This window comes from Carassius auratus, linkage group LG30F (assembly GCF_003368295.1).
Source record: "Carassius auratus strain Wakin linkage group LG30F, ASM336829v1, whole genome shotgun sequence".
In the NCBI taxonomy this organism is placed as follows: domain Eukaryota; kingdom Metazoa; phylum Chordata; class Actinopteri; order Cypriniformes; family Cyprinidae; genus Carassius; species Carassius auratus.
In genome coordinates this window covers 4,205,158-4,221,389 of record NC_039294.1, presented here as the reverse complement: position 1 = coordinate 4,221,389, position 16,232 = coordinate 4,205,158, and the positions used below count along the sequence as shown (strand labels likewise).

Genomic DNA, 16,232 nt, shown 5'->3' with positions numbered 1-16,232 from the left:
TTTCATCAGTGACATACTGCTAAAACAGTGTGACTAATGTAGTGGTCTGCAGCTCTGAACACAGCCACAGCCGCATGCATGTGTACCGGTGTGCAGCCGCTGCCTCAGGACGAGCAGCTCAAGCGTTAATAATACATGTGTCTGGGTTAAAGTTGCATGGGACACATAGTCTTGTGCATTCACACACAGATAAGGCATCTCGCTGCTTGCATGTAACACAACGCTTAGACATCAGATATACCTCTGGCCAGCTCAGACAGCATGAGTCAGGACGTCAGTGCAGGAAATGATGTCAAATCATGTAGCTCATAATGCTGACCACAAACTCCTACATCCTGCTGTGTGTGTCAGTGCACAACACTGGACAAAACACACACCTTCCCAACAACAACAACCTGAAATACAGCATCAATGTATAATGAACTATAATGATAACTGCAACGTTAATGATAAGTAGAACAGTGATGACAACTATAACAACAACTATAAAATGTATGACACTGAAAACTACAACCATAACCTAAATTATAAAGATTCAGAAAAGTATAAAACACTAAAACATTATAATTTTTTAGACAATAATTGCAATAACTTTAACAGTTAATGTAACAAACCGTAAATGTTAACAACAACTTTAACTATAATATTAATAACCATGTTGTTAACTATGCATGTACTGATGTACATGTACTATAAAATGTTACGATAACCAAGTTTAACATTAACAATAACTGTAACAATAACTAGAACAACATAACAGTAATGATATTGATATTTAAAGTGATAAAACAAATGATGCCTGTGATGTTATTGTTAACAACTACAGCTGTAACAACTAGAGTTGTTCCGATTCCGATACCAGTATCGGAAATGCCTCAGATACTGCCGAAAATGCTGGCATCAGATTTGGCGAGTACTTGAGGCCAGGCACCGATCCAATACCATATAATTTATTAGAAACAGGAATCTATTTACTGGTTAGCTCCGTTAGCTTACAGTTCTTCTTCGCCGCTCTTAAAACAGTTGTGCTGTGCTGCCATCGGCAGCTGCTGTAGTTTTAGAGGGGCGAAGAAGAACTGACCACCTGACTCCTCCTTAAAAGGAGCTAACCACAGAGCTAACGTTAACGCATCATGTCGGCAGTTTGGCAGTACTTTACAGTGGATTTTCCCACCAGTAAGACGGTGAAATGCAACATATGCAAAGAAGCAATTCCAAAGGGGTGGCACGAACGTTGCAAATTTCAACACCAGCAACTTTATCAAACATTTGAAGATGCGTCACACTAAAGAGCACGACGAAAACTGCAGAAGCAAACTCTGGAAACTGCCTTCCAGCGATGAGATAAATTTCCCAAAGATAGCCAAAAGGCAACAAAGATAACCGACATTGCAGAGTTTATTGTCCTGGATGACCAACCCCTATATGTTGTCGAAAATGTGTGTTTTTGGTGCTTAATGGAGCATTTGGAGCCAATGTACTGTTTGCCAGTTCGTGAATATATCTCTGAAACTGCGCTACCCAAATTATACGAGACAGTTAGGGAACACATTTTGTGTATGCTGAAAGACGGGCATGCAATCAGCTTTACCACAAACATGTGGAGCTCCGACGTGTGCCCCATGTCTTTGCTAAGTTTACCGTCACACTGGGTGGACAGAGTCAACATTTACCCCTCGAAGTGTGGTGCTGCACGAACAAGTTCCGAGGGTAACATACTGGCACAACAATTTTTTTTTAAAGGAATCATTGAAGTCTTGTGGAAGAACATTGTAGCCGGAACTACTACTCTCTGTTTATGTCTACGAAGAATCACAAAGGTACTGGGTTACTCCGCCGCGGTACCCCCGAAGCAACCAAAAATAGTCTGAATATAAACACTTATTATAGGTGTACCCTAGTGATTCAGGACAAGCCAAAAACACGGGTTTGGAAAATGGATTCATGGTGTACTCGCTTATTATATACATTTTTGTAAATTTTGAACACAAACAAAGTTACGTACCGCAGCTCTGATTGGTTGTTTCTTAACGGGAGTGATGTATTTCTGCAAATGGCAATAGGACCACTGGGAGGAGCCAGAGGAGCTTGATTTTTTCATAGATTAACTGTCTCATATTCTACTGTCAGGACATAAAGACAGGTTTAACAAATATGTAAAAAAATATATTTTTACAAAAGTTACCTACTGCAGCTTTAAACATTTAAATGCCTTTATTTTACAATATTGTGGCTGCACTTAAAAAAAAAAAAGAATAATTATTCCTATGTTTAAGTTGCACTACTGTTATATGGTTTTATTTAAAAACACATTTTAAAATAAATGGGTTCCATTTCCTGTATTCATGTTTTACAAAGGGTTTAACCTGAGCCAAACCTTACCACAATGATAATATCACAGTTATGCAGGCGTAGGATGATCTTTTCCTTTTGTTTTTTATTACACACTTATATCGGTACTCGGTATCGGCCGATACCCAAAGCAAAAGTATCGGAATCGTTATCGGGAGGGAAAAAATCGGAACATCTCTAGTAACAACCTAAATAAAACTCTAAAAATTACAATAAAAGTATAATAATTTAATACTGACAACTATAGCGATAAAATGACAACTACGTATACGATAACCAACAATAACAATGACAACAACTACAATTATATCAGCAATACTGACATTTATAATTAAAATGTTAATGCTGCCTTTGATAACTTATTTAAATTATGGTTATTTTTACAACTATAATGATAACTATATAGACATTTATAGTGTACACTAAAACATTAATGAATGTAATAACTATAATGTAAATAGCAATGTTAATGACAACTATGATCATAACAATGACTGTTATTGTCAATAAATAATGATAACTATAACACTGACAAAGAGTTACACTTCATTTTAAGGCGTCCTTGTTACAGTGCCATAACACAAATAAACAAAGTAATAGTTATTAACTACATATACCGGCTATAGGGATCGTTTTTGGTTAAAGTTTATTTTCTTGCATTTATTACTAAGTACATGTATTCTTAAGTACATATAACAATGATCCAGTAAATTCCACATAATAAACACTCTAGCAGGCAGCAAATGATTCATATCCGGCGATGAGAGTTTCAAACCTTCAACCGACTGTATATCATCAGTCACCTGATAGAAATACCAAACACTAATGTGCTGTGATGGACAGATGTGTGGTCATGTGACTGTCCAGCCCAGCAAATGTCAAATGCTGGTTTATGAATATCCAAAGCTCTTCAAGCTTTAATCCTTAACATGCATTTCTATGTTTAACAGAGAGCTGATGCCGGTCTCATAGTTCAGCACACGTCTCACGAATCCAGCCACTGTTGTTCACCACACAGCGCTGCAGATAAGAGGGTCCGAGCGCGCTCACAATGTTGTCTAAATGCACCCCTTAGGGCAGATGAGCTCATGTGTAAGGTTAAAACAGGACGCTGTACACATGCAGAGCCCATAATAAACACAGACTCAATCTGACTGTGACGACGACCTAATTTTTAGACGCACAGAGAGGATCACACACACACAAACACAAACACACACACACACACACACACGGCGAATGAACATCAGATTTGTTCTGAGCACATGCTTCTGTTGTGCATAACGAGTGTGTGTGTTATGTGCCGTGAGCTCTCTGTCAAAGCAAATGAACTACTGTGGTTAAAAAGACAAAGCAACCCAGTGTGAGGCATTCTGCATGCATTTTCAATCTGTACTGAAGAAGAGCAACCAGCAGTGCTGTATTCAGTGAGAAAAAAAAAGAAAAATCATAAAAATGGTCCATAATCCCCCTGCTGTGGTTCTCTCACCTGATGATAGTGGACACAGGTATAGGCGGACCTTTATCCTTCAGTTCCTGTACGTTCACCACCTGAGGAACTGTCTTGAGCGAGGACTCTGTCAGAGACGCTCCTGAAGAAAATGATAGAGACAGACTGTAATAAACACACAGATGAGCATGTCTAGCCCACAGCAGCAGAGGGGATATCATGACATTAAATTAATTGTCACATTTTGGATCACTGTGACATCTGCACATCCACGTGTTTCACAGCCTTCAATGTGAGGACTGAGAAAAGTCAATAATTACTTTATTACACCATTATATAATGCCTTTGGGTGGTTGACGTCACATTACAAAGAAGCATTCCCTATTTTCCATTTGAAGTGAACAATGTTTTAAACACTACACAATAGCAAAATAAAAGTGAACAATTCTTAAAAACTCTATTCTTATATAACTAATAAGTGTTTATGAGTTCATTTTCTTAGAGATGGAATGTAAAAAACTGAACAGGTGATTCAATTATGAATAGAAATGGTAAAGAGAAACAATACACACTTTCACTCATACTGCAGGCTTGTACATTCATCTATTCAACCCACAATCATGATCTTGCAAAAACAAACAAACAAACAAGTCTCTTCTGCTCACCAAGGCTGCATTTATTAAAAAAAAAAAAAAAAAAAGTTAAGATTTAGAAACATTATTAGTTTAAAATAATGGTTTTCTATCTGAATAGAATGTTAAAATTTATTTTACTGATGCGATCAAAGCTGATCTTTTTAGCATCATTACTCGAGTCTTCAGTGTCACATGATCATTCAGAAATCATTTTAGATTATTATCAGTGTTGAAAACAGTTGTGCTGCCCAATATTTTTGTGGAAACTGATGCATTTTATTTGTCAAGATTTTTTGATGAATAGAAAATTCAAAAGAACAGTATTTATTTGAAATATATTTTTTTGTGTTACATTATAAATGTCTTTATTGCCACTTACATTTTTTTTTGCAAGGTAGTGTACATCAACAATAATTTAGTCTGTTTAACAGTACAAATATGCTGTAGGTCTGACATACAGTGTCGCCCTCTAGTGTACAGATAGGACTGATGGAGACTTACTGATAACTAATAATTATAAATACTATTAAAGATCAGCTCCGCAGAGTTTAAAATCAACACTTTCTGAAATGATGAAAACGTGTGTATGGTGTGTAAATGTGGATAATAACAGATCTGTGAAGTACAGTATGTTTGTACCTGGTTTCTGGCTGGTCATGTGTCTGCTGAGGGCGGCTCTTCCTGCAGCCTGGGGGGCGGGGATTGTGGTGGGTGTGATCTTTTCTGTGGGCGGAGCTCCATGCTTGACTGTTTTTGTGGCTAATGCTGTGCTATCAGCACTGTCCATGTTTATCTTTGGTGCTGCGATACATGCAAGAGATGTTGTAAATACCATTAACTAGACCAGAGTCATGAGTTGAGGTACGGTTTGAACCTTACCGGTACTGAAGACAGGTATGGGGACGTTCTGGACTCTGCTGAACGGACTGGACTGCATACTGAAGCCCGGCTGTATGGAGGGTGTACGGACCACCGTGGGGTGTTTTGGGACAGAGGGTGTCATCACCGGGATGGGCGCCGGCTCGTCCTCTTCCTCTGCCACTGCCAGGGAGTCCTCAGGCTCCAGAGGCTGAGACAGAGACGAGGTGGAGCTCACCTCGTCCAGATCCTCATAGAACTGAGGAGTCAGGAAGGCTGACCGTGACAGGTTGGCTGAGAAACAGAAAGAGACATATGAGACAAACACAGGAGTGTATGGAGTGTATCGTATCTGAGGAACTACATTGTTTGGTGGAAGAATACTGTTTTTTTGTTTTATATCGTTACACTTTATTTGCTCTGTTTTATTCTGCGAAACCTTACTAAGTATATGATATTACCATTTAAAAAAAGCAATAATTAAATTCACTGTAAACCATGGCTTCTTGGGGCTTATTGCTTTAATAGATGTCACTTCAGCAGGGCAATTTAATTTGATTGGTAACATTGTATCGGGTCTTATTTTAATAATTAAATTTACTAAAGATAAGATAGAGAAGAATTTGGCAAAATATGACAAAGCCATCTAAAAAGGTTAGAATAAAAAGCCTTTTTAATAAGGAAAATAATTCCCTCTAAATCAATTTAAGATGGCAAAGATTATCCTTTAATGACAAAGTTTATCGTACACTAGCCATGCACAGAATAAATATATAATATATAAAATAATATGAAAAGCTTGTCCATGACATGCCTTAAGCAGCCAAGAACCAGCACCAAAACATACCAAGCAAAACACTGCCTTAGAGCTATCAACAAAATTATAAAAAATATTGAGATATAAGTTACTTTTTGTCAATGTAACACCCCTAGATGCACAATCACACACAGTTGATGTACCTGGAGCTGTGGAGCGAACCGGTGGGGTCTGTCGCTTTGACAGGAAATTCCTCAGCTGAGACTGTTTGGCCGGGGTCATTTTAGCTGCATAAACACACACACACACACACACACACACACACACATATCAGGGAGGTCAAATTATAACAACATCTCACTGCAGCTCATTTGTGAGTAGGGGTGCTCCGATTAATCGGCTACCGATCGCTATTGGTGGATAATCGCTTCGGGACGTTTGATCTGCTGTCTCTGTAAAGACCGATTTCAAAAAACAATCTCAAGCTGATGACGTGCCTGCCGTGAGAGGTCTGGCATGACATGCAGCAGCACCGTCTCAGTCTCCGCCCGCTGCGGGTGAAATAATTATAGTGCTGAAGGTGAGGTACAATTCATATTTCTTCATTAAATAACAAAGTAATTTGAAAACTTTCTGTGAACCATATTTTCACAAACAGCGTGCATGAATCACAATGCGCATTCTCTCTCAAAATGCACCAATGGCTTCAAATCACATCGCGTTTGTACTACAAGTAAGATAAACATAAATTGATAAAAAATATCTAATTTATCATCTAATCTAATCATCTTTATTATCTAATTTTGAAAATGTTAAAAAAATCCCCTCTCACAAGAGTCACCTAAGAGGGGTTAAAAATTTAATTCAGGCCCTGAATAAATGTTTACAAATCTTGATTGGATCATTACCAACTCTGTATGATGAAAAGAAGGCTTTAAAAAGATCTGTATCGGTGATCATTTCGGCAGATACTGCTTTCTGTGATCGGCCTCAAAAATCCTGATCGGAGCACCCCTATCTGTGAGCAGAATCATCTCGAGTCTGAAGACATGAACAATTCAGACTGTGCTGTTGAACGTGAGGATGACAGAACTGTGGTGAACACATGCAGATCTTACATGGTGATTTTGCAGGATCTTTAGGTGTCGTTTCTAGTCTGGCCTTCAGAAGAGCGTCCTTCAAACTCTCCAGCTCACTGTCAAGACTGTAAAACACACAGAACACGTGAATATGGATGCTTCCAGCTTTCCTCCAGGATGATGCTGCAAATGCAGGTAAAATATAAGGACACAAAGTGAGCTGGTGCTGGATAAGCACACAATCCAAGCTGTATTAAATATGTTATTCATCAAATGCTTCAAACTAAATTTTAACCTATGTGGCTTTTTCTGCTATCAGATGCGTGTGATATACAGTGCGTTTTAAACATGTTTAGAGACAACTTAAATCTTAAATAACAGTGTTATACTCGTAGGTGAATATGACAAAAAAGTATTGCCACTGTGAATAAATGAGTCTCCTGACAACAAGAATCTTAAATAATTACCCCACCGAGTCTACATTTAACTTCACAGACGTCAATGAATGAGTGCTGGTGCACGTGTCTGATGAAGAGCCATATGTCTCGACTCTCAAACAATCACTGTTGACGAGAACATGCATTAAAATAATTCTTTCTATTTTTGGAGCTCTGGTGTGTCAACTTGTTCTTGTTGTGATCAATTTTTGTGATTTGAGCTGATACATATCTGAGCTTTTTTGCCTGCAAGATGTTTGAACTTTGTTTCTTTTCTGGCTTATATTCCAAAACTATATCATACAATATAAACATAATTAAGATTAAGGCTCAACACAGTGGATATAAAATCATAGCCTATTGTGTGAAAATAAATTAAAATTAGGCCCGTCAAACTATCTAATCTAAAAAATCTAATTCATTACACGATGTGCCGATTAATTCACTTAATTCATTGCAAATTAATCACAATTTAAATGCACCAAATTGATGCATACAATCAACAGCCCTAATAATATTTCTATCATGTTAATACAATGCCAAAACAACGTTGAGGAGACCCATTATTTATTTATATTTATTTAATAAAGCATGAAGAAATAGAACAGTAAATAAAATTCTAGGTCTAATTCTAGTTGGGAAGTCATTTTGAAATATGCATACGTTCACTCTCTCTGTTAACAGGTTATAGGCCATATTTTTCAATTTTAGACATTATATTATCAGCACAATCCACTATCGATTGTCCATGATGCACTGTGATGCTGACATTCACTCTCACCTCTGTCCTGATGGGGTAGAGGGTGTCTGGCTGGTGAAGCTCCGCACTGACATCCCTCTGTAGAGCCTCAGATTGTGCAGGTCACTCTCCAGTCGGTCAAGACGCTGCTTCTGCTGGTTGATGATATCCAGATTATTGGCCAATGCTGCAAACAGAGCCTCTCTCTCCGGGATGATCATGTGCCTTTAGGAGCAAACACTGATACTCAGGTGTACAGACGAACAGATGTGTGCAAATAAAACACAATATCACAGCTGCTCACCTCTGCTTTTTCTTCTTCTCTAAGTGCTTCTCCCACTCCACGTCCAAAACGGCATTCACGTCTTCCATGGCAAACTTGACGTACTGGTACAAGCGGCGGATTTCCTGTGGCAAAAACACACTTTCAGCACACATTATCCTTTTAAGATCTAGGCTGGTTGTCCGAGGTGGTGACGAGACCTTGAGCTGTTCTTCACGCCGAGGGTCCAGTGGTTTCTTGTAGAGCAGCTGGAGGTAGTCTTTGTCTCGGTTGAGCTCGCTCTGTGATCGTGCCTCCTCTGCTCCAGCGAAGCCCTCCAGCAGGCTGGTCTTCAGTGCACTGATGTCCCCGTGAAGAGACTGGGTTCAACAATTTGAGTCAGTCAGTCAAACTCGTTTGTCACTGGCGCCATTTTGGGTTTAAATATGTTTACATCAAGTGCTAAAATGTTTGAATAACCATTGATCATGACCATTTATAACAATTTATTTAAAAATGTGCATTAGTGTATCAATTTGGTAACACTGTAACTGATATTGGAGTACATTAATCCATTACAAAAAGAAAAAATTATGTCTTGAGAGCATGCTTACACTTTTTGCTGTTGCCTAGAATGTAGTTAAAAATAAAACAGCCACAACATTTAATATATGGAGCCAAAAATGCACTATATGGGTCTGTCTTATATTAATATCATGACATAGTTTAGCAATACCACGAGCAAGGATGTTTTTTTCCTGAATATCAGCCCAATTGCAAGTGAGACAGATTTCAAATAAGAGTTTGATAAACATTTAGTTCATATTATGATATGCATTTTTGTTTTTGGTCAAATCTGTCAAGCCTGTAGTAAAAACTGTAAAGACACGAACTGTTGAAGCGGAGCAAGATTTACAGGCCTGCTTCGAAAATACTGAATGGAGTGTTTTTGAGGCTGCAGCTACTGATCTGGATGAACTTAATGGCACCGTGACATCCTACATTAGGAACTGTGAGGATATGTTTGTTCCCACCAGAACTTATTTAACATTTAACAACGACAAACCTTGGTTCAGTCCAACACTCAAACAGCTTTGCTAGGTCAAAGAGGATGCCTACAGGAGTGAGGACAAAGACTTATACTGTATATCCAGGCCAAATACAGACTATATAGGGAGATAAGAGTGGGCAAAGTTACTGGAAAGCTAAAATAAACAGTTTACAAGCAACGCCCCAAAATCAGCGTGGAAAGGCCTGAAAACCAGCACCAGCTACAATACCCCATCCCTCACTAGGGCTGGGCGATATATCTAATGATATGATCATGCGCATCTAGTCAGTAAATCTGGTTCTGTGATTACCGCTAAATTGCCATCACCTTTCAAATGAAGCGGCATTTAATAGAGTCGTAGATCACTGACAAGCTATGCTATATCGCATTCATTATCGAAGGCGATTCATCTGCAATAATGAACGCGATATTGCGTAGCTTGTCAGTCACAGAACCAGATTTACTGACTAGATGTGCATGATCATATCATTAGATATATTGCCCAGCCCTAGTACCCAGCTCCATCTGTGAGGATGGGAAAACTCACATCCAACACCCGCACCATCAGCAACGGAGCCCCCCAGGGCTGCGTTCTCTCACCACTGCTATTCTCCCTCTACACAAATGACTGCTCCTCTAAAGAACCCTCGGTCAAGCTCCTGAAATTTGCAGGAGACACCACAGTCATCTGCCTCATCTAGGACGCCATAATGTGATTTTGCTTTTATTTAGGCTCTGCTAAATGCTTTATCAAAGCAATGATGAAAAAAAAAAAAAAAAAAAAAAAAAGTATATACCTTTTATGTAATGGTGCATTAAGTGTAAAAATATTTCTGAGAACATAAGAAACTGTGGCGGGACAGATTAGACTACGGTGGGCCATGACAATCTAGAAAATGAATTTACTTACTTGAATTTACTCGCGTTACCTGCTCTGAATCTGAGCTGTTTGTAACTCAAGTGTTTCATGATGTGAGGCTGTCTTTGCACAATCAATAATCTCATTGTTTGATTTGTGCCCATCTAATTTTATGATGTTTTCTTTATGAGGCAACTCACTTTAATTCACTGGATTATCAAAAACAGACATTAAATTAATATCAAAACTTTAAATTTTTCTCTTTGAAATTTCTGAAAAATAAATAAATAAATAAATAAACCACTAAAAATGTCATATCATCCCTAGCACATGGTGATTTCAGCTGTCAGCCTGGTTAAGTGTGCATGTCACACCTCTGTGGTGTCTTTGATCTCCAGTGTGAAAGCGTGCAAGTTCTCGGAGTCCTTCCTCAGGTCTCTCATGTCATCTATGCTGCCCACCCTAAAATCAGCATTTCTGCAGCGAGTCTTCAGATCGTCCAGCTCCTTCTCAAAGTGTCCGATCTTAGAGAACACAGCAACTGCTCAGTCAGCATCAATATGACAGGTAATCAGAAATGACTGTGTGAACATGATTATCACACTGTACCTCCTCCAGTATTCCAGTCATGACAGGGTCCGAGTCTTTCTTCTGCTGCAGGTGCTTCTCCAGTGCTTTCACAGACATGACCTGCCACAAAACACAAGCATACACACTTCAGATCATTCTGTGCAAGACAAATAAGCCTGGATGTGTCTGATGCTGGTTCATCAGGTCTTCTGTGCAGTACCTGTGCAGATGGAGCGACGGCGGCTGGTTTCGGCTGAGCTGGAGAAGCACTGCTCTGAGCTGCTCGAGAGAACACTACAACAAAACAAGATTTCACACCTTAATGTCTCTCTCTGATGGCAGTAGGGGCCTTAAGATGTGTGTAGAATTATCCTAAATTTCAACATATAACAATTAAGGAATTTTTCATCTTGTGTGCATCACCTACAGAATGTTTACAAATACCCTTTTATGGTTCAGAAAAAATATCATCACGTGTAGGCAATGTTCAAAAGTTTGGAATAATATATATATTTGGAATGCATATATTGTGTAAAATTCTGTAATCTACACTACCAGTCGAAAGTTTGTGAAAGAAGTCTCTTTTGCTCACCAATGCTCCATTCATGTCATCAAAAATACAATAAAAACAATAATATTGTAAAATATTTTAAAAAGCATGTTTATATGTGAATATATTGTAAATTGCAACTTATTGCTCCGATCAAAGCTAAAATTTCAGCATCCAGTCTACAGTGTCACATGGTCCTTCAGAAATCATTCAGTTGTGCTGCCAAATATTTTTGTGGAAACAGTGATGCATTTTATTTTTCTGCATTCACAATGAATAGAAAGTTTAAAAAGTACAGCATTTATTTGAAATAGAAATCTTTAGTAACATTATAAACTAACTATCTATATAAACCCAACCATCAATTCTGATCAATTAAAAGCTTTAAAATAAAAAAAATATACATTTTCTTTTTAAATAGTATTTTATAATGGTAGTGTAAGGCGTTTTGCACAAAAATATCAAGCTGCAAAAACTTTTCAACACTGTTAATAAGAAATGTACTCTATAATCCGTGCTCTAAGAAAAGATAATTTTCGGTTTTGCTTATAAAATAATAATAATAATAATAATAATAATAATAATATTATATATTTGCTTATACAAGTTATATCTATACACCTTTCACTTTTTAAGACTAAAACAGATGATGGATTCATTGTTATTCTTAATTCAAAAGCACAACAACAATAAAAAGTAGGCTACAATGACAAACTGGCTTACATAACGTTTATTAAAAAAAACTAATAAGATGAGGCATGACATACACCACAGGCTGAATTATATAACGACTAATAAATTAAAGGGGTCAAATGATGCGATTTCAATTTTTCCTTTCTCTTTAAAGTGTTACAAGCTCTTGGTGCAGGAAGAAGTAGGGATGGGTATTGTTAAGGTTTTAACGTTATTACTACTCTTACCGTTACTGCTTAACGGTCTGGTACCTTAACGGTATTCTTATCAGTACTTTGTGTTGTGTGTGTGTGTGTTTTTTTCTTAAGAACAAGTTGAGAACAGAATTAACATTTCTTTATCTTTTCATGTAAAATTATTAAAACAATTATTTGTAGTGCAAGAAACAGCCATGTTTGAACAAATAGTTATCATACAAAAAACAAACGAATGTAAAACAAATGAAATAAACTATATTTTTTTGCTCAAGAACATACAGTGGTACAAAGCAACATGGGTGGGGCATGTAGGTAGGCTGCAAAAGGACTCTTTAGAATTTGTTGCACTTATGACAACGAGCGTTGTCTGCATCAACTCTAGTAAAGTATAACCACACTTTGGAACATTTTTCTCTCTCCCCCATCGTCACTCTTTGTATTAAGCGGGAGTTTTCGTACGGTTATGCGTGTGTGTTAATGTGCCGCGCTCGTTCTTGTTGAGTGTGTGTGATGGACAGACAGCCTCTGCGGCATGCAGATCTCACAGACAAAAGTCTTAATATGATCGCACAATAGAAATGTTTGGTGAGATAAAATGTGCACGATAACATTATTAAGCAAAAATACATAGTACATACATTTTTTCCCCTCCAGTACCGAAAGCAGAACCGATAGTGTCAGATCTTACTGAAACTAAGGTCTTTTATAATTTAGCCCCGGGGCCAGTTTAATACTGGGTTACGGTACCCATCCCTCGGAAGAAGATCTGTAAAGTTGCAGAGACTAAAGTCTCAAACCCAAAGAGATATTCTTTCCCAAAGTTAAGACTGCCACGCCCCCCTAAAACGGCTCATTCTAACACGCCCCACATTTCACTATGTGGAATTATTTGCATAATGCCGCCCAAATAATCAGGCAAAGAAAGAAGGCGTGGTTTCAGTAACCGCAGTTAGTGCTGAGGCAGCAGTGTCAGGAAGATGCTGTGTGTATCTAAGAGAAAGCAAAAGCACTTTATTTGGCCCTCCGAAAGTAGTTGCATTTAGGAATCTTTAAGATTACTTACAACAGAACAGCAACGCATTTTATGGACGACGGTTTCATGAATTCTGATTTTGCTACGACAAAATGGCGCTTCAGAATCAGCTACTGTAAGCATGTTTTGTTATTAGTTTAAGTATTTGTTACTGAATGTTCAAATGCAGAGTTTTGTATGTCACACGAGCGAGAGAGCGAGCGAGAGAGAGACAGAGAGTGTGTCACACAGTGGAGTCAGCTGTCCACTGTTGTACTGCAAACATGTAGTAGCTTCATCACGGTGTCTGTCACTTGCCTCTGTTCCCCTTTCACACTTGAACTAATGGTTAAACTAAGGACATTATTAACGGTCTTTAGATTTATATTGAAAGATGAAGCTCTTGATTATGAAAAGGGGCATTACAACAACGCGTTTGAGAGAGACAGGGCATAGAGGACCTACAATAATGTACAGTATTCGAAAAATGTGTTTTTGAACATTAAAGCATGTCAACATATTCTGTTACACCAAATAATGATCTTTAAACAAAGCATCATATGACCTTTAAAGAATGTTTAGCAAACACTGAGGAATCAAATAAATAAAAAAATAAAAAAAGCCTACGTAGAGTAACGCAGTGGTTCTCAATTCCAGACCTCACGCCCCCCTGCTCTGCACATTTTGTATGTTTCTCTTATTGCTTCAGACGTTTGTTTTATTCGACCGCAAGTGCCCTGCGAAGTGGACATCACAGGATATTCCACCACGATTCCAGTTCGAAGCGAATGTAAATGTTCCATTCAAAGTGCATTGAAGTGTGCGAGACGTGAAATTAAATTTTATTTATTTACACTGGTATATATATCATCACACTTGTCTGTGTGTGAAGATGTTGCGGAGCAATCCGTGAATGAATGTTCCGAAGTGAGGTAACCTTCAACACAAGAATACCAACGTTCACCACCTCTGGTTTAAGCAGCAGCCTTTTACTTGAGCTTGAAAACCAAATCCTCTGTCTCCCATAATTTCATAAGTATTCACTGCATTTTCGCCACGTGCAGCGCAAACCTTCGCACATGTATGTTTATAAACGTCTAGAAACCAGGGTCTACAGCTGAAGCCGTCATGCTGAAAGTGCCTCGGTTCATGTGATCAGTGAATTCTGACTCCTGCTACAATGTGCCACGGTTCTGCAATGCGCACTGTAGGTAGAAGACACTTTGGAGCAGCACAGAACATTTGCACATTAGGGCTGTCACTTTTGTGAAAAAATCATTTTCGATTTTTAAGACATAAGTGTTCATTGAATCGATTGTAAAATCGATTTTCCATGTCTAAAAAAAAAGAAGTTTCCTTTTTCAACGTCAAATAACGGATGAACGTAAAGAGAGCGCTGGAAACGCACAAGTCAGCAATATTTCTCATTTATTGGCATGAAGTTTCGTGCAGAATAACAAACAGCAACAGGTGTGCAACATTTTCAAAAAAATATATATGCAGAGGGGATGGCTGCCATAAAAGAAAAACATCACTGCATGCTTCAACCCGGCTGCATTTATGATTTAGGCAATTCAAAAATCTCCAAGATTATTTTAAATAATGATTCAATCCATTTCAAACAACTGTTCAAAAAATGAAACTTTAAATGGACCTGAGAAACAGGCCATGTGTGTTTTTTTTATTGAACATAACCAACAATTAGGCTAGGCGGCACTAGGCAGGTATATTGAAATGCGCAAAAAGTTACAAATTTATTGGACAGGAAAACAAGTCGATCAACATTTTCGGGGTCCAGAGCCTTTTCATTTTCGGGGTTTATTCACTATATGTCCAGCTGTTGAGAAGACGCGCTCCAACCGCACTGATGTCCCAGGGACACTCAGGTACAGGTGCGCAAGGTGGGGGTATTACTGCCAATTTTCCATCACAAAAGCCGGTTGCTGTCAGCTTGCAATGGTCCTTTTCATAACTCAGAATCTCCTGTAACTAGATGCGCGAATGAGGCGAATTCGCGTCTACCGCGACGCGAGACCTACATTGACTTAACATTGAAATCATTCGCGCCAGACACTCTATTCGCGTTTAGTGTGAATGCAGAGAGATCGCTTTCGACGTCACTGGGTCTTATAGGCACGTAAAATTGCTGGTATTTTCTGTCTAGCTTTTGCAAGGCATACTGCACTTTGGGAATTCTTTATTTTCTTTTTCTGCTAGTTTGTGAGTTTTGTTACATTTTTTTTTATTGTTTCATTATTTTAAAATTAATAGTGTACATTTGGATAAAATCGATTCCTTTTTTTCATTTTCGAAACTTTTTTTGGTTGGTCCGATCGATTGTGCAATCGATTTTCGAACTAAAAGTGACAGCCCTAGTGCACATAAATGAACATGTAACACTTCGAATTTTAACTCGCACATTCTCAAAAAACTGTCACAGTCAAGAGCCCTGATAATTATTTCAAAGTAGTTGCTCATTTTAGCTTGAGTATATAATACTATGTTTGTTTGACATTTTAACATCTTTTCATTTGAACAAATGTTTGATGCTTAATTACTGGTATATGAGTGCAAAAGGTTTATACACATGCTATTCAGCTAGCATACGCAAACATATTCATGTCAGTTTTTGCCTTAAACACTAATTTGTTCTTTATATCTGATGTAGGACAAAATCAATGGAACATATGACTTGTGTTTTGTAAACTAGGCCCTAGGAATAAGGTAAAGG

General features: G+C 38.1%; 1 protein-coding gene across 2 annotated transcripts in view; it reads right to left on the bottom strand.

Moving 5' to 3' along the window:
• LOC113068070 (nuclear pore complex protein Nup214-like) overlaps positions 1-16,232 on the bottom strand; it is a 50,002-nt gene that overhangs the window by 25,903 nt on the left and 7,867 nt on the right. For both annotated transcript variants that reach the window (XM_026240648.1, XM_026240649.1), the window contains exons 14-24: positions 11,270-11,343; positions 11,089-11,169; positions 10,854-11,003; positions 8,791-8,949; positions 8,612-8,715; positions 8,350-8,532; positions 7,171-7,256; positions 6,256-6,339; positions 5,317-5,589; positions 5,077-5,238; positions 3,842-3,944 (exon numbers count right to left, since the gene is read on the bottom strand). In XM_026240648.1, coding sequence (XP_026096433.1) covers positions 3,842-3,944; positions 5,077-5,238; positions 5,317-5,589; positions 6,256-6,339; positions 7,171-7,256; positions 8,350-8,532; positions 8,612-8,715; positions 8,791-8,949; positions 10,854-11,003; positions 11,089-11,169; positions 11,270-11,343 — 1,459 coding nt within the window. The remainder of the gene's footprint in view (positions 1-3,841; positions 3,945-5,076; positions 5,239-5,316; positions 5,590-6,255; positions 6,340-7,170; positions 7,257-8,349; positions 8,533-8,611; positions 8,716-8,790; positions 8,950-10,853; positions 11,004-11,088; positions 11,170-11,269; positions 11,344-16,232) is intronic.